The sequence below is a fragment of the Bison bison genome, unplaced genomic scaffold, assembly GCF_000754665.1.
Source record: "Bison bison bison isolate TAMUID 2011002044 unplaced genomic scaffold, Bison_UMD1.0 scf7180017863957, whole genome shotgun sequence".
Taxonomy (NCBI): Eukaryota; Metazoa; Chordata; class Mammalia; order Artiodactyla; family Bovidae; genus Bison; species Bison bison.
In genome coordinates, this window is record NW_011494529.1 from 1974935 (window position 1) to 1994846 (window position 19912).

General features: G+C 37.4%; 1 protein-coding gene across 4 annotated transcripts in view; it reads right to left on the reverse strand.

Annotated features, from left to right (window-relative positions):
- Positions 1–19912, reverse strand: part of INADL (InaD-like (Drosophila)) — a 396383-nt gene that overhangs the window by 303274 nt on the left and 73197 nt on the right. For all 4 annotated transcript variants that reach the window (XM_010833911.1, XM_010833910.1, XM_010833909.1 and 1 more), the window contains exons 15-17: positions 14850–14984; positions 10280–10441; positions 6601–6732 (exon numbers count right to left, since the gene is read on the reverse strand). In XM_010833911.1, the coding sequence (XP_010832213.1) occupies positions 6601–6732; positions 10280–10441; positions 14850–14984 (429 nt within the window). The remainder of the gene's footprint in view (positions 1–6600; positions 6733–10279; positions 10442–14849; positions 14985–19912) is intronic.

Sequence of the window (19912 nt, forward strand, 5' to 3'; positions counted from 1 at the left end):
GATTATGGTCAGAAGTATGTATACCCATCACAGGATAGCGTTACGTACCTTTGAATTTTTATACACTATATATATATTACTTATTTTTAAAACACTTTTAATACATACCAAATGTTATTATGTTGCACACATAAGGAAAAAAAAACACATACATAAAATGTATACACTCCCTTCCAATAATTTTCAAAAAATTTTTAAGAATTTCATCTAATAGAGTAAGTCAGGTAAAAACTACACACTATATTTTTCTCACAAATACTAAGGAATAATATATCCAAGACTCAGGCTTCCCTGGTGGCTCAGAGGTTAAAGCTTCTGCCTGGAACGCAGGAGACCTGGAGTTGATCCCTGGGTAGGGAAGATCCCCTGGAGAAGGAAATGGCAACCCACTCCAGTACTCTTGCCTGGAGAATCCCATGGAGGGAGGAGCCTGGTAGGCTACAGTCCATGGGGTTCGAAGAGTTGGACATGACTGAGCGACTTCACTTCACTTCAGCAGTACCCCAATGTTTTATATTCATATTTATACTATTGAAGTTTTACAACCCATTTCTTCTAAGAAAAAATAATCACTGTTAATTTTTATAGGGAGTTATATTTTTATGATTTTTTTTAAATCAGCAATCTTTGGTCTTTCAAACGAGTTCTTCAAGTGTTACTAACAGTATTTATGTATGAATTTATGTATGAATTACCTCTCAATGGCTGTGCTATCATGCTTTCTATTTTTCTTTCTCTCAGTGTCTCAGATAAACCCAAAGCCTTTCAAAAATATCTGCTTTGGCAAAAATTGAATTTGGTTTCCATATCAGGAAGGGAGAGAACTGAGGAATGGGGTGTAGGAGGGACGAGAATTATTGGTTAATAAATTTTACCTGCTAAATCACTAAAATTCAGAAGTATCAAGAATGGCAATATCATGGCTAATGTTCAAAAATTGGCTAACGTCAAACATTTCCAGTGAATTATAATCATGAGAGGTTATTTAAAGTTCAACATAAATCAAAACACCAGAAAATATCCACTTGCAATGTTTAATTTATAAGGTCAACTGAAGGTAAAATCCACACACTTCCAAATTTATCTCAAGCTTTTTGGTAGAAATTAAAAATTACAGGCTCTCAGACTACCTAATAATTGCTTCATTATTGAACATTATTCCACAACAAATTACTTGCACTAATTTAGGATTCTTAAATTTGTAATCATTTTCGTTTGAAGCAATAAACACTAGCTTTTACACAGTGCATATAAGCACACTCTATTAATTTTTAATACTTACTAAACTTTCATATAACCACTGAAAATGAGAATACTATCTAGCAGCTTGTCTTTAAGATATAAGACTGTTTAGCAAGCTGAAAAAAACAGGAAGATTTGCTGCAATAAATTTATTACAGGAATTCTCTATAATAAAATGAGCATGGAAATACCACTGATAAGTAAAGAAGTAGTATGTGTGGTGGTTAAAAGCACAGATTCTGGCAGTTCAAACTCTAGTTTTGCCAACCAGTAGCTGTGTGAATTTGGACAACTAACTTAACCTCTCTGTTCCTCAGGTTCCTCACTTCTGAAATGAGGATAACATATAGTTCTCATTAGGAATACATTAAGCAATTAGAACAGAGACTAGCGAACAGCAAACACTCAGTATATGTTAGCTATTATTGAATTTGTATTCATTATCTGGATTAATATTAGGATTAATAGCAATATGAAAGTGAAAGTCACTCAGTCGTGTCCGACTCTTTGTGACACCATGGACTATACAGTCCATGGAATTCTCCTGGCCAGAACACTGGAGTGGGTAGCCTTTCCCTTCTCCAGGGGATCTTCCCAACCTAGGGATCATACCCAGGTCTCCCACATTGCAGGCAGATTCTTTACCAGTTGAGCCACAAGGGAAGCCCAAGAATACTGGAGCAGGTAGCCTATCCCTTCTCCAGGGAATCTTCCCAACCCAGGAATCCAACCAGGGTCTCCTGCATTGCAGGCGGATTCTTTACCAACTGAGCTATGAGGGAAGCCCAATATCAATATCAGCATTAGTTATATTTCCAAGAATAAAGATAATACATATCAGTTATGGGAAATCAAGACAAAGATAAGTAGGACACGGTATGTAATCTACTTATCTTTGGCAAAAAAAAAAAATATATATATATATATACTATAAAAACTTATAACCAAATTTTTGAAGAATTCTATATTGCTTAGAAACAGTACACAGTTGAGCCATAACATTCATGTCCTTGACAAACAGTGCACATCATTGTTTTCTATAACACAGTCCTATAAGGCATGATGTTATGTGACAAAGGGCTCTTTCAATATGGTGCACACACAGGGCCAGAATTTAAGTAACCATGACAGGAAGCAATATCTAGACATACATGAGACTAGCAAGTGTCCTGCTGCTGCTGCTAAGTCACTTCAGTCGTGTCCGACTCTGTGCGACCCCATAGACGGCAGCCCACCAGGCTCTGCCGTCCCTGGGATTCTCCAGGCAAGAACCCTGGAGTGGGTTGCCATTCCCTTCTCCAATGCATGAAAGTGAAAAGTGAAAGTGAAGTCGCTCAGTCATATCTGACTCTAGCGACCCCATGGACTGCAGCCCCAGGCTACTCAGTCCATGGGATTTTCCAGGCAAGAGTACTAGAGTGGGGTGCCATTGCCTTCTCCGAACAAGTGTCCTACTTCCATTCAAATCACAGCCAAAAAAGTTACAATCACTTTACCCTAAATTTAATGAGGAGACTTACAACCTGAGTCATATTTACTAAGTCTTCTGTGTTTCTTTCTCCTCCTCCTTCACCCCAGTCTATTTAAAATGCTTTTCATGAAAATGAATTGCCACACTTTCCTCTTTGGCCATATGACTCAGCTGTAGATCTGTGTATCAGATTCAGCTCTTTCATTGAAGTACAGAGATCTGCTTCTTTTCTCTGCTCAGCTACACAACTTCCATCACTGGTGACTCACTGAATTCCCTGTCCAGATTGCCACCCCATCGTTCCAAGACCAGTTCAAGATCCTTTGTCTGCTCACTCATCTCTTCCTAAGGTTTGGCTCAATTTAGGTAAAAAGTAAATTTCTGGGCTATAACCACAATTGGGTAATTCATATATGGGTCATCAAGCGTTGGCTGCATTTGAGAACATAATTTTACACTTAAATTTAAACTTCACTAAACAAAGGTAAAGTGAAAGTGAAATAGCTCAGTCGAGTCTGACTCTTTTCAACCCCATGGACTGTAGCCCACCAGGCTCCTCTGTCTGTGGGATTTTCCAGGCAAGAATACTGGAGTGGGTTGCCATTCCCTTCTCTAGGAGATTTTCCTGACCCAGGGATTGAACCCAGGTCTCCCGAATGGTAGGCAGACGCTTTACCGTCTGAGCCACCAAGGAAGTCCTTACAAAGGTATCTACTCATCAGTTTCTCTAATCTAACTAGATGGTTAAAATTGATAGAATACAAAAATACTGTAGTATGGTTCCCTATTATACTATAGTATGAGGACAATATCAAGACTTTTTGTGCTTGTTTTCTAAATTAGATGATTATTAATAACACTGACATTTCCAAAATAAATATAACACTTCCCATATCTTTACATATTAATTTACTTAATCCAAAACAATTGTTTGAGCCAAACATTATCCTCATTTTATACATAAAGAAATTGTAAAAACACCTACAAATTAGATATTGTATCTAATTTTGTCAGACTCTTGAGGAAGTTCTTATTTTTCTACAGAAAAACTCATTAGTGAGAAACATGGTTAACTTAAAATTCAAACTAACTTTTCAATCTCTTCAATACTGCTAATGCAGGTCTTTTACAACCTAGAAGCTCTCCCACTCTACTAAAGTATTCTCTCTGTGGTTAAGATATTCCTATAGCACTTCTTATTTGAAATATGCTAAGCCTGGAGTTGGGGGTGAAGATCAGCGTCAGCCCTATTCAGCTGCCTAATCAATTCATACATGAAGCATCAAATTCAATAATAACCAGGAACGTGACCTCTCGTGGCTTTTGCTAAACTTTCATCTGGCCCTGCAAAAAATATTTTCGAACTTTAGAATTTATTACCTAATTATCAACAAGGGATGGTACAACCGATTAATTAACTTGCTCAAAACCAAATTTTATATTGTGTTTACATGCCATCTAAATGTCAAAGTAGATAACAGTTCTACATACAGCTGACAAATGCTGAAACTGTGCTGTGTACAACTATAAGCGTATTTAAGGCTGACTTAAGAAAAACATTCAACTTAAGACAATGCTTTTTCTTCCAAGGTTAGCTGTAGAAATAAATATGCTGAGCCCTTTAATGTGAATCAAAGTAGCATTTAGAAAATGAAATTTTTATTCAATCAGTTCTCCCATAAGCACAAAACCAAGAATATCTAACATTTCTTTTACAGTAAAATTACTTTTTATAATCTGTGCAGAAATAAACATCTATATGTATAATGGTGATTGTGAGGAAGATACAAATTAAAACAAAATTAAAAAAAAGCAAACAAAGGTTGTTACAACACATACCTATATGAATACAATGAAAAGGGTTAAGCACTGACTCATATATATATATAATACACACACATATATATACTATACTATATGCGTGTGTGTGTAAAGCTCAGAACTGATCAAAAGAATTTTTCTCTTAGCTAGGGATTAAACTGTTAAAGACTATCAAGTTTTTCTTTCCATCTTCTACTGACGTTTTTGAGTTTTCTTTAATTTCTGAAGCATTTCTCTAACATGTGCGATATTCTAAATATAAAACCTGCAGATAACATTTTTAAACGGATAAGAGCAATCATTATAAGAATGCAAAAACATATAGATTCCAGTAATAGTGGAAATACAGCCGAATATCTAAGACCACATCTGAAAGGGGTTTTCTAAACTAAATCACAACTATTAACACGTTGCTGCTGCTGCTGCTGCTGCTAAGTCTCTTCAGTCGTGTCTGACTCTGTGTGACCCCATAGACGGCAGCCCACCAGGCTCCCCCGTCCCTGGGATTCTCCAGGCAAGAACATTGGAGTGGGTTGCCATTTCCTTCTCCAGAGCATGAAAATGAAAAGTGAAAGTGAAGTCGCTTAGTCCTGTCTGACTCTTAGCGGCTCCGTGGACTGCAGCCTACCAGGCTCCTTCATCCATGGGATTCTCTAGGCAAGAGTACTGGAGTGGGTGCCATTGCCTTCTCTGACATATTAACAACAACAATAAAGACAACTGAATGTGTTCATTCAGTCCCAGTTAATTTCATCTAACCTAAATGTTACTTGATCATTATGCAAATATTTATCAATCATCTACCATCTATACTAGGTAATAGGACAACACTGAAGAGGAAAAAGTATCAGCCATTTATTTTATATACCCTAATATTAAACAACATATAAACTCCCAGAATTTTACAGTATTAATATTTCTTGATAAAGATTTCTCAAAATATGCATTATTTGGAATCAACAACTCATAATTCAATAATATTCCAAAGAGAACTTCCAATAACGAAGAGGGTTATCTGGCATAGAAATATGCCAGCAAAAATAAAATAGACATAATCTATTTCAGTAATGTTAAACCACACTGCCAAAATATGGAATTTAATGTTCTTACATAATTCTCAAAGTATTTTTCTTTCCATCTATTCCCGATTGCCTTATTTAAAAAAAAATTGATTTTTATATCACTTGGCATTTTATGTGCTTTGATAGAGTACATTTTGCTTTATTAAACCACAATGTGTTTAGGCAGCACCGATGTATTAAAATATGCATCTTAAAAGTGAAGAGATTTCTTGCCAACAGTTTTAATTCCCCATGATAATCAGATGGTCTAAAAATACTTTAACTGGTAAACTGGTATAACATATAAATGTCTTATGATGACCTTTCACATTGCTCTCCCCACCCCAAATGCATCAGTAACTTTACTGTATTTATAATTAGGAGGCATACAAATACATAAATATTATATGTTCTATATTGAATAGAAATATAAATTTCACCAAGAACAGTTCTACTTAGTTACGCTCACTGAGATTAATAGATAGGCAAAACTATAAAAACCTTCCTGTGAAAGGAAGGGAGAGGAGAGTGAGAATTGGGAATGACTGCTAATATGTATAGGGTTTTTTTCTGGGGGTGATGAAAATATTCTTAAATTAGACCATGGTGAAGGTTGCACAACTTGAATATACTAAAAACAACCGAACTGTATGCTTTAAATGGGTGAATTTTATGGTATGTGAAATACATCTCAATAAAGTTGGAGGGAAAAAACCCTCCATATAAAAAAATTCATCAAGTCCCAGTCTCTAAAAGCATCCATGGGTATAAAACTACCGCTTCCCTTATTGTCCCGTTATTATATCATCTAGCATTTTATTAACTAAGGGATTTATCAACTTTAAAGGTAACAATAGTAATTACAATACCCTGCCTTTGGACAGTTGCATTTTACATTAAACAACTCAGTTTTGCCTAAGTCAGTAGGAGCTTTAAACAATTACTCCTTCATATAACTTTAATAAAAACTAATTGCTTCAAAAAATTCTGTACAGGTTCTTATACCTGGTAATCCAAAATGCTGAATCCCAAGCCTTTATGATCTTTCACTAGTTCAACAATCTTGACTTCAGAAGACCACAGTGCTAATTCCCCATCATCATCTTCTTCGGTATTGACATCTACATTGTATTCAGCCTGAAATAACAAGGAACATAAATGCTTCAAAACACTCTCCATTCAATACTGAAAAAAATGAACACATCAGCAATCTCATTGCTTCTCCTCAAACTGAGGATACTTTTTGGCATGCATAGTTTTTCTTTTTAATTTTTTAAAAGGGGCATGCACTGGGACACATATACTTAATATAAAATCTTCATGAAAATTAAAGCACTGAAAAAAACCAGACTGTTCATATAGTTTCTTTTTTTAAGTTAAAGTATCTGTTTCATTCAAAGTATTAACACTGACCTCTTATACTAAAATGAGTTCTGTCATCCCATTAGAAGCATAAAAGGAAAAATATGCAATTTAAGAAAATATGAAAACATCACACAAAGTCAAAGCTTATAAGACATTTCAGTAGCAACACCTGAATTTATAATTACAATGAGAGAGAGAAAGATACCAACACAGAGAAAGGCTAGGATAGGACACAGAGATACCACTTCTTTTGGCTCCTAGAAGTTTTCAAGAAAAATTTAACTAGAAAAGTAGTTGAAAAAAATCCAAGTCTTTGGGACTCGTGTAAGTCTAAAAACAGGTGAAAACCAGAGTTGAAACAATGAAACCCTGATCCTCGAGGAAGTAGGCATGCACAACTGTCCACAGTACACAGATCCTTCGTTACTTTGCCTGACTTCTCACTCCTATACCCCGCTATTCCAAGCTCCCTCCTTTCAGGGAGAGTCACTACCATTTAGAATTCTAGGAAGCTAAATGATAGAGTACCAATGAGTTGATTACGCAGAACAGCTGCTCCAATCTTCTGCTTTTATACTATTTATAGCATTGTATTATTTTCATGCCTCCCAGGTGGCGCTCTGGTAAAGAATCTACCTGCCAATGCAGCAGATGCAGGTTCAATCCCTGGGTCGGGAAGATCCCCTGGAGAAGGGAATGGCAACCCACTCCAGTATTCTTGCCTGAAGAATCCCATGGAGAGAGGAGCCTGGCTGGGGCTACAGTCCATGGGGTCGCAAAGAGTCAGACACGGCTAAGCGACTGAGCATACACACACACACACATTATGTTCATGTGATTTATCTTTTCCAAATAGTCTAAACTTCTAATTAAGGCTCATGAATTATCTTCTCTTTCTTTGTGGCCCTGGCAATTAACAAAATGCCTAGCTTCTGGACTACACTGATGTGGGCTATCATAGAGTTTACCATGGTCATCCCCTCAACACAAAATATTGCATGGCTCATAGTAGACACTCAATAAATGCTTGTTCAATACATAATGAATCGATAATCTATCTTTGAGTGGCCTTCCCTTGACACTCTTTCTAAACAAAGCTATAAGTCTTTAAGAAGTCTACTTCTAAAAACTTTGAATGAACTTAGTAAATAAAATGGAGAAGGGGACGACAGAGGATGAGATGTCTGGATGCCATCACCGACTCAATGGACATGAGTTTAGGTGAACTCCGGGAGTTGGTGATGGACAGGGAGGCCTGGCGTGCTGCAATTCATAGGTCACAAAGAGTCAGACATGACTGAGTGACTGAACTGAACTGATATCATTCCTACAAATATAATTTTGAGTGACCAGTTTAAGAAAATCCATATAACAGAATCAAAGCTGGTGGTCATGACACTCCTGTATTATGGAAGAGTAAGGCACCATAGCTAATACAAAAACATTTTAAAATTAGGGCTGGACCAGATCTCAAACTGTCCCTGAAGGACATGGTAGATTGAAGCTAAACAAGGGAACAATTTCTTGGTTCTTAGATAATAGAACTTGAAATAAGGGGGAATATTTTGGATCAATAAACTTCTGTTTATATCAGTCTGATGTGAGGAAATGATACATTTAAAAAGAAAACTATACTTTCCAATACAAAGTAAAGTCACAATGGTTAATACAATATGATTGATGTTTTACTGGGGCATTTAATACCTTCACTGATTAATGAGCATTAGAATTTTGGCTGAGCTGCCTAACCAGAGAGGGTTTAAGAACCTAAGATTGTATTGAGATAAATGAGAAAGAGACAGATGGAAAAGAGAGCCAGATTTTAAGAAACCACATGTAATTTTAAAACCCAAGTTTATATAAATTTCAAGGCACCAAAAGTAGATATTATATGCCAACCTGATATATATATCACTTTGATACAATCAATTCTGCATAACTACGGTATTTACAGAATAGAAAGCAATCAACTAATGGCCAGCAAGGTTGACATTCAGCATAATTCAAAGCTGTTGTTTACCCATTGTGGTAAAGCATGACGGATGGGAGCACAGAGTCAGCAAGCTGAGTTGGTGATTTACACACACCGTAAGATTAGATTAACGGCATTTTTATCAACCTTTTGAGGTAAGCTATTGCCCACATTTAATTTTAGTAAAGACTGCAAAAATCACAAAGTGTGGTACTTGAGTCCCTTTCTTGAAATACAAATACCAAGATAAACATTTTAAAAAATTATCAGCAACAATCAATGATTTACTAAACATTTCTTATATGCTCAGTAAAGAATAAAAACACCTAGAGATACAAAATAATTTTAAGATTTGGTCTCTGCCCACAGGAGCCATAAAAACAAACTTAACATACACTAAAGTATCTGTGACTACAGGACAGTACTAACTCTTGTATTTTAGGAAATCACAAAACAAAGACAGGTGGGTGGGAGGAGTTGAGAACAGCCATCACTAATTTTCAGTGAGCACTGTCTTTATGCAAGACATTATACTAAGAGTGCACACATTACTTCAATTCCTTCTCTCACCATTGATAAGGTACGTACAATAAGCACCCTTGTTTTCAGAGGAAGGAGATCAATAGAAAGTCAAGCTATTTGCTTATGGATTCAAAATCATTAAGAGGTAGAGGCAGCATTAGAGTCTACGTATCTTGAAAATCAGATGGCAGGTGGGTAAAAGGACCAGCCCTGTGCGTCTAAACTGGTGTTAATGAATTATAATCTAAAAGAGTCCAGAAAGGGAAAAGGTGACATAAAAAGATAAAGCTACACATAACATAAGATGGCAAAACCTGTGCTTAAAACTGTTTTCATAATTACAATGCTCTTTAAAAAAAGACTTCCAGAGGCACAGAAAGTGTTATTTTATTCTCTGACCTTAAAAAGGCTTTTACAGCAATTTTTAGACTCACTTCAAAATTGGTCATAGATCTTCATGTTTTTAAAGCTCTGAAAAAGGGAAGTCCATTAGATATTCAACACTTACCAACATCTTAAACTTATTAAGATAAACTGAGTAGAACTGGGAGCTAAAAGTAAGGAGTTCAGGCAATTACCAAAAAGGGGTTTTCTAAAATCAAAGAGCATGCACATTAATGTCACCAATCTTTCAAGTAAAAAAAATGACATTAATGAAAAGTAACCATCTGAAAAGCTATACATTGTTTTCTTTGAGAGATGCTGTTGTCAAGTAAGAGAGGTAGGAGGTTTTTCCCACCTCCTTCATATCTCAATACATTCTGGGGGCATCTTTGATGCCAGGACTTGCTTATGAGAACCACAGTACGTGTATCCATTCAGTACCTTCACTTCAGGAGGGGAGACTTCAGTGGTCCTGGGTTCATCTACAGAGGCTTCATCATCAAACAACCGTCGACAACAAACCAAGGTAAAGGGAGGTGGCACTTCTTTAAGAAAGGAGACTGCTTCTCGGCGAGATTTCCCATAGAGCTGCACGCCATTGACCTAGAAAGACAAGGGATAAGTCAGAATTGAGGAGGTCCCAAATGGAAAAAAAAAAACAAAAAAACAACTCTTGCTTACATCAATCTATCAAAATGAAAACAGGCTATCACTTTCTTTTCCCTATAAACAAAAGGGCCTAAGTGCAATCATTTTAGTAGTAACAACAACAAAAAAAAACCCCAGAAATCTCTAAAACTGATAAAAATGAAGGTTAAGGTTTTACTGAGTTTGGTGAATAAAGTATAAAATGTGCTCAGAGTTCAACTATTACTGGGAATGTGATTTGCCTAATTTTTCACACCTCCCTGCTTTCTCCTTCCTATATCCCAAAGTATTCTCTCATTTACTCCCCATCTCTCCTTAAACACACTAAACACCAATTACAGCCTTAAGACCCCTTCCTTTTGCTTTTTCATTTTATAGGCATATCGATAGAGATATTAACACTGATTTTTAAGGCTGTTACAAACTGTTCAACTTACAATGTATAGGTAACAAAATCTAGGATACTCAGCTGTCAAATTTAGCATCAGCTCATAATTTTCTTTCTCATTCCATAAATTCAATATCATCCTAGAAAATCACCTCTATAGAAAAAAAATACACATAACTTTGCCTCAGATTTATTCTTACACACTCTGCCCTTACACAGCCATCAAGTGTAAGAAGTGTGTCAGATTTCCAAATTATTATACACAGGGTCCCACATGTTTAAAAGAACAAAACGGTAATCAACTGTTCATTATTAATAATTATTGCTTATCACCAAAAGATTATTTAAATTTCATATATTTAGTGCATAGTAACAATTCTTTGCACTAAAGATGATTTAGAAACATTAGTTAATTCTAATTAGTTTATTAGAATAAACTAATAAAAATAAGTTTATTCTAATTTTTCATACATATGACTTTAGCTCCAGGAGCTCTCTCATCCATCTGCCACTCCCAAAAAGCTAAGATATGAACACAATCCAGGCAACAAATAATCTTTTCACATATGACTCCTACCTTCCTGGGAGAGTTCAGCAGCATTATTAGTTTTAAAGGTATTTCTGGTCTGGTCTTAATTTCTGACAGGCGCAGTGCTAATGTCCAGATAACTGACAGGGCTGACTTTCCTGGGAGAACCTTTCCACAAAATCTATCATTGCTCAGAGAATACGAGCACAGTGGTTTGTTAGAAGCATCCCATCAACAGTGGTTTGAGCCCCATCATTCATCCCTTGAAACTACTCTCGCCTATAACATACCCAGCACTTAGCATCAGACCAGACATAATCTCCCTGCCTCTTAATTATTTACAAAGAAATCACCACATAGTAAAGAGGCCCACATGTGCTTCAGGGAACTAGTCCTAGGAAGTCTCCCAGGACTTCATGACTGAGGAGGTGGTCCAGAGGAGAGCAAGTTATCGGATGAAAGATTTTTTTCCTGGAAGAACTGCAAGTCAATCTTCACACAAAAACGGGGAGGGAGATCCATGTTACTGCTCACACCATATCCTTGGTGCCAACCAGCACCACAAGCACAGAAAGTTCTAAAATGAACCAAATAGGGAGTAATTCATATTGAAAGTAAAGCAAGTGGATATAACCAAAGCAGGAACTCTACCCATGCACAAGTATTTTAGTTTGTGCTTCATACTACTTCAATAAATTAGAAAATCACTTTTCAGGTTTTTATCTTGGAGTACACTTAAATATTTATTTAGCTCATTATTTATTCATTTGAATTGTCTCCAATTATTATAGCAATGCCTGGTGGTCCTCTTCACCACTCTCTATCACTAAAGGGACTGGTCACATTTCCCATTAGCAACTCCTATCTAAGGGGATTTATGGCCACTGTAAACAGCTGCTCTGGGCTGAGACTTGGCACAGTATTCTAACCCTGAGCATATTTGTGTTCCTGGTTTTAAGCTCTAAGCAGTACATTAAACACACACGCACAGTTTAGGAGTTTATTTGGCTAACTTTAAGGGACTTTTTAATTTCTATATTTAGTTGCTCAGAAGAAGCCAATTTGTATTTTAGAGTTTACAATATTTTTCTAGACTCTTGAAACCCTCTTAAGTACTGTCAAGTCCCGGTTATTCAGAATTCGGGGCTAGAAAACACACACACGTATTCATCTGCAGAGTATATAATACTGTTCTAGTATTGTCCCACTACTTCATTCAATCCTACCCCATAAAGGTTGCTTATAACTTTACACGGTAGTGATGTTGCCAGTGTCTCACAGTGAGATAATGTATAAAGCATTATCTTTACGTGTTTGATATTTCACTAAATCCCCACAGAGAGTGAAGCAGGCATTTATTGATGAAGAAAATGATTCTCAAAAAAAAAAGGGACATGCTAGGACATATGGTTCAGCTGGGGCAAATTCAAAACCAAAAGCAGCTCTTCTGACTTCCAAATCTGTGCTTCTTCCCCTATTCCAAGTTCCTTCACCAGAAATCAATACTTAAGAATTCAACCAGTCTGCATGCTACCTTGTTACAACACATTCTATTACAAGGCAGAAGGCCCTTGGAATTCCAATCTCAGCTAAGGCACAGGGGACTCAGCTGATGGCTGGGATCACCCACACTTTCTTTACTCAGATCCAGACAACATTTCTTTATCACCTACCATGTACTAGTAATGAATTATACACTGCAACTGAGTTGTAAGCTAAAAATGCCTTAAATGATACATTTTATGTTATGTATATTTACCACAAAAAAAGGAAACTAAACTGCTTTTTACTTATATTTCTGTATCTCCCAAATAAATATATCCCATTTCTCAATAACTCATAACTACATATTATGGAAATATTTTCCAAATGGCCTCCAATCTGTAGATTATCATGTGTGATACCATAAAATTAGGCCATATACTGTGCAAATAAGAAGAGAAAGACATGATTCAGCACCAAGTTCCCATAAATGATAAAGTCTAGGGCATTAATTCACATTAAGCATCCCAACATCATTTCTTGAACACTTATAAAAAATAAGCCATTTATTACACCTTAAAACAGGATCCCAACACCTGGCCTCCTATGCTTATGAACAAATTTGCCAATAGCCACAGTACTTTTTTCTCCGACCTTAAAATTCAACTCGAAATTCTCAACATACTCCTCCAGGTGAAAGAACACTACTTTTAAAAAAATCCAACAAGAAACCTATTTGCTATCCTTGCCACCTCACTTTAAACAAATACAATTTTAGAAAGAAATCTCTACTTCCAGGCCCATGAAATTCTAATCTTGGCCAAGGCAACTAGGTTGATTCTATTACACCCAACTTAGGATTTCTTGTGGATCTAACACTTGGAAGAACCCTTTCCTACACAGCCTTCTCTAAGTTTGGCTACTGCCCACTTTTTTTTTTAGCCTCCCTGAAAGTAGTGTGATGTACTGAAAAACCAGTGAAATGGAAGTTACAAAAGATGAACTAAAGTCATAATTCTGTTAGTGGGTAAAGTTGGGGGAAATCAATGCCTTATTTTCTTATCTATAAAATTAAGGGCTGGTGCTTGGATTTGTCTGCTGTGTTGATGATAGACCTTTCCAATCTAATAAAATCTCTCAAGGATTCATGTCAAAGCATAAGTGCTCTAGAATTGCTCCAACTGAAGAGAGGCTCAGAAACCTGAGTAAGCCCACCAGAGGCTGCCATCTTGGGGGGAGGGAGTCCCAAAGAGACCGTTTGAAAGCCAGTCAGTAAAATATTAGCTGGAGGTTATCAAAACCCTCAAATAAATACAAGTGCATGTTTCAAACAAGGATCAGGGATTAGAGTCTTAAAAAAAGAATTTTGAAAAAAAAATTATGCTGTCAAACTGAATTGGCAAATTAGGTTCTTTCTTAATCATGAAAATAAGCACTCAAAAAAAGAACATCCCAGGAGTCCCAAAGGATAGAGATAATGAACTGAAAGTATATCATCTGCTTCTCTTATCACTACATAAAGTTGTTAGCATTTTTCTTCATGTTTATTTTTTCTAGCTTTATCTAGATATAATTGACATGTAACATGTACAAGTTTAAGGCATACAATGTAAATGACTTGATAAATATATTGTGAAATCATTACCACAATGAGGCCAATTAATATATCTATCACCTCACATAGTTTCCATACTGTGTGTGTGTGGTAAGAATACTTATCTACTATTTCAGCCACTTTCAAGTATACAGTACAGTTTTGTTAAGTATTTGTTGTTGTTGTTCAGTCACCCAGTCATGTCTGACTCTTTGCAACCCCATGGATAGTCAACAAGTATTTTTCAGTTTCTAGTAGCTCACATTGTATTGGCATTGGTGATATAACTCAGGATTTCCAGTGAGAACACATTTTCCTACAACTTAAAAATTCTTGTGCTGTATCTTTTTTCCCCCCTCAAAATTTTTACCTCAAGAAGTTCATCCTCTGGCTGTAGGAGGTTCAGTGTATCAAGAGGACCACCTGGAGCAATCGAAGAGATATAATGGTGCCCATCAAAGGAATCCACTTCCATGCCAAGCCTCAGAGTGTGAATGGGCAGCAGCTGCAGCGAAACATAGAGCAGTAATATAAACATGACATGGACACATCTGGCTGGTAATTCTCCATCAAATGTCACTTTGACATGATAGTCCCACCCCTTGAGTCAGATCACGAAAATCCTCAGACAGACAATAACTGGAAAACTAGCCTCAAGTAAAATATGAAGTCATTTCTCATCGTGTTCTCACTCTTTTCCTTTCAGATTCCCTGGGAACAGAGACAGACAGACAAAGTCTCCAATTCTAAGCTCTGGCACTCCAAACTTCCAATTGGTCCCAGAATGTATTCTGTGTTTCACTTTTCTGCAGGGCTTCTCATCCCTCCTTTTTATATGTAACTTAAGTTCCATTCACACTTCAATACCAAAAGCAGTGTCACTTCCATGAAGCCCTTCCTGAAATCTGAGTTAACTCACCTCCACCTGGAGGTGATATAAGGGTGGCTATAAGACTATCCTGTACACATCTCCATCACAGTGCACAACACACTGTGTTTAAAATTCCTATTTTCTTAACTGCCCCTCTGCTTGAGGGTATCTTTTCTCTCTATAACCTTAGGCCCTAGAATAGTACCAGCCCTCTGAAGATGGGCTCATAACATGTTATTTGAACTGATTCACAAAAGATGGTACCTCTTTCAAGTGTCTTTTCCATCTAACCAGTTTAAGTTAGAATACTTTCTGATGTGGGGGAGGCATGGGTGTGAAATAAAGAAGGCAATTGTCATTCTACTCTTGGAAGGTAAGAAAATGAGTGTCTTAGTGTTGTTGGCTATAAAGGTCAAGGGCATTCACCAAACTCCATGCCCTTCACTTTCAAAACTGGAGCTAATGATTTCTCACTGTGGCTATATAAACTCAAATACGGTAAATGGTACTAATTATGATTTATACTCCCTATATCAATAGTCCATTTATCTAAAATACCAGGCCCATCTCTCATGGTGTATTTGCTGAGGAGAAAACCCTACACAAGGTGGCAATACACTCATGACATGACTCTTTCCCTCATATTTCCTTTTCTCTGTGATTATTTATCCTGAAGCTTGTCACCTCCCCTTAGTCATCTGCTCTGAGTCCCCAGAGTTCCACACGCCTTGCTTCAGACACCACCTGGGGCTCATTTCCATTCCACTACAGACACACAGACAAATGTGAAGTGGCAATGAAACCAGCTGACGATGGCTGCAATGGCTTAAATCAGGCATGAGGAACTTGGGCTAATTTTCTGAAAATTAAATGCTCTTGACCAAGCACCGCAGGATCGAGTCATCTCGAGCAAAGAGCTGTTTTAGCAGTGTGAAAGTAAGATTGTTTTTATTCTTGTTTTTTCTCTGTGATTTCTTCATTTGTCACTGCTGCTATCTCATTCTATTTCGTCATTGTACCCAATCTTTTACTATCACGCTAGGAGATATTACAGTCCTTTCCTTTAGCACTGAAAGCTAAATAAAAGCTCTGAGAAATGTTCTGTAATAGCAGTTTACCCATCCATCTCAGCCAACTCTCTTCCTTCCTTCCTTATGAGCCAAACACTAGAGCAGAGAGTGGCCAGTGGGTCCCTGTAATTCATCCCCCAATGTTTGCTGAAGTCTGCTTGCAAGAGCAGGTTGTTCCATTTTCAGGAATTCTGCAAGCCAGTTGTTGGTGACAGCCATTATTAAACATGAAATTATACAAATAATTAAACAAATAAAGTAATATTAAAAATAAATTAGTAAGTGAATTTAACAATTTTAAAAATAAAAAATAAATTTATAAATAATAAATGAATTTATTTTTTATTTAGCAATTAAACAAATAAATAAATATTAAAAAATAAATATCATGGAGCTTCCTCAGTGGTCCAGTGATTAAGAATCCACCTCATAATGCAGGGGACACCAGTTCAACCCCTGCTCTGGGAAGATCCCACAGTCTCTATCCTATGGTACTAACATCTAGTGTAGAAGACAGATAATATAAACAAGCAAGAAAGCAAGCAGACTCAAGCAAAACGAAATAAGTCAACGAACAATACACCAAGAAACAAGTGAAATATAAACCCCAAATTACTGTGGTAAGTGCTATGAAGGAGCTAATCAATGTCAGGACATCAGACACAACCGTGATGGCTGTTTTGAAAAGTTTGTCAGAGTAGGTTTCACGCAGATGGGGACATGTAAGGTGAGACTCGAAAGATAAGAATGAATCAGCCCTACAAAGAACCTGCTGGTAGATTGCATGGAAGGTAAGTGAAAAAGGTATTTGCTAAATTTTTGGTTTGAGCAACAGGGTAAACAGTGGTAGTAATTCCTACATAGAAATAAGTGCCCAAATTAAAACAGACATTGCTGCACAGAGAGATCTTTGCTGCTTGTATAATAGCATGTCCCCATAAAAAATAGAAGGATTAAGGAGGGAATTGATCCCAGGCTCCCCTCCAAGCCCCTACTGCTGTTAAGTCACTTCAGTCATGTCCGACTCTGTGCGACCCCACAGACAGCAGCCCACCAGGCTCCTCCGTCCCTGAGATTCTCCAGGCAAGAACACTGGAGTGGGTTGCCATTTCCTTCTCCAATGCATGAAAGTAAGCCCCTTACTAAACCTGCTCTATTTCCCTTCTCCATGGAACAGCTGATGTCAGGAACAGGCTGGAGCACCGCAGAGCAGCAGCAGCTTACTCAAGGAATCCCCTGCCCACCAGATGCAGAACTGTGCCCCTCTAGGCTACTCCCCTAGATATCTGTAAATACCACATGCTCCCTAGAAGCTTGCATGAAACACACATGCTCCACCTTCAATCATACTGAATAGATAAACCAGAAATGATGTTTACAAAATCTGTCAATCTAAAAGAAGCCTACCTAATATTAGTTCTAAATCTAAATCTGAGTACAGCTGGGTTTCTGAGACTTGATGTTACGTGGCTCCAGGTGTCTCTGTGGGAGCAGGACTATTTAATTACTTGTCCCAGCTGCATTTAGCAACTAAACAAATCAACCATTTCATCTGTCTCTTTCAGTAGTCCACCCTTTCAGAATTCTGAGAGCAGAAAGTGCTAAAATGACAGAAGTAGGTGTCAACAGATGATTGATGCCTTCACACACAAAGCACGTTATGCTTTTTGCTGCTAATTCAACGTGCTTTGTAAGGGGTCCTACTTAACTTGACAAAGTTAATTGAGCAGCAGGATGTTCATGATCCTGATATGACAAGTAAAGGGTACAAGGAAACAAATCCAAGGAAAGTGTGACCATTGGGTGATTTACTGTAGATGCTAAAATTATGAAGATCAAATGAGATCAAGAAAGCTAGAGGCCTTAACCTATGAGTGGAGAGAACAGTCAGGAAACAAGCTGCAGTTCATTCATTTTATCTTGTCCCTCAAACAAGATATCCAAGTATTCAAGTGGGAATATAAATGTTGCTCCGGGGTTAAAAAAAAAAAAAAAAAAGCTTCTGAAAAGGAATAGTTATGTCAGTGGTGTGGGGAGGAGGCTTCCAAAACAGTTGAACTTAAAATAGAACAGAAATGATCCTATGATTAGTTCTTATACACACACACACTCCCTCTCTCTTTCTTTCACTGGAGATATTACATAACCATTTATGTTTAAAGATTAGGTAGAAAGACTTGGTAAATTTACCCCAATTAAAAACAAACTTTCCAAGAATGCGGCTACAACTTTTAAACTAATGATGAAACACAGGATAATGGCCTCCAAAGTGAGGTATATTCACGCAGAGGTTGTGCAAGACAGTCAACCTAGTAGAGCTTGATTTATATTAGTTTCTCTCATCTGTCTAAAATTTTAATTCTGGGGAATTTCCTGGCAGTCCAGTAGTTAAGACTCCATGCTTTCACTGCCAAGGATCCATATTTAATCCCTGGTCAAGGAACTAAGATGCCACAAGTCACACGGTGTGGACTAAAAAAAATTAAAATTTTAACTCTGAATGTTCAAAAAATAAACATTACATACTCTGCTGTAGAGAAATATATTGAAGATCTCTTCAGCTTCCTTACACCGAGGTCAAGCATCAGCTGCCATTTTTCATTTCAGATAGCATTTGTTACCTGTCTGGCCCAAGAAATATTTGAGCTTTTGACACCTAACCTAACACTCTGCATCGGACCTTGCTTCTATCACCAGTCACATCCACAGCTGGGTATTGTTTTTGCTTTGGCTCCATCCCTTCATTCTTTCTGGAGTTATTTCTCCACTGATCTCCAGTAGCATACTGGGCACCTACTGACTTGGGGAGCAGAGTACATCATGAGAAACGCTGGACTGGAAGAAACACATGCTGGAATCAAGATTGCCGGGAGAAATATCAATAACCTCAGATAAACAGATGACACCACCCTTATGGCAGAAAGTGAAGAGGAACTAAAAAGCCTCTTGATGAAAGTGAAAGTGAAAAAGTTGGCTTAAAGCTCAACATTCAGAAAACGAAGATCATGGCATCAGGTCCCATCACTTCATGGCAAATAGATGGGGAAACACTGGAAACAGTGTCAGACTTTATTTTTCTGGGTTCCAAAATCACTACAGATGGTGACTGCAGCCATGAAATTAAAAGACGCTTACTCCTTGGAAGGAAAGCTATGACCAACCTAGATAGCATATTCAAAAGCGGAGACATTACTTTGCCAACAAAGGTTCGTCTAGTCAACGTTATGGTTTTTCCTGTGGTCATGTATGGATGTGAGAGTTGGACTGTGAAGAAAGCTGAGCGCCGAAGAATTGATGCTTTTGAACTGTGGTGTTGGAGAAGACTCTTGAGAGTCCCTTGGACTGCAAGGAGATCCAACCAGTCCATTGTGAAGGAGATCAGCCCTGGGATTTCTTTGGAAGGAATGATGCTAAAGCTGAAACTCCAGTACTTTGGCCACCTCATGTGAAGAGTTGACTCATTGGAAAAGACTCTGATGCTGGGAGGGATTG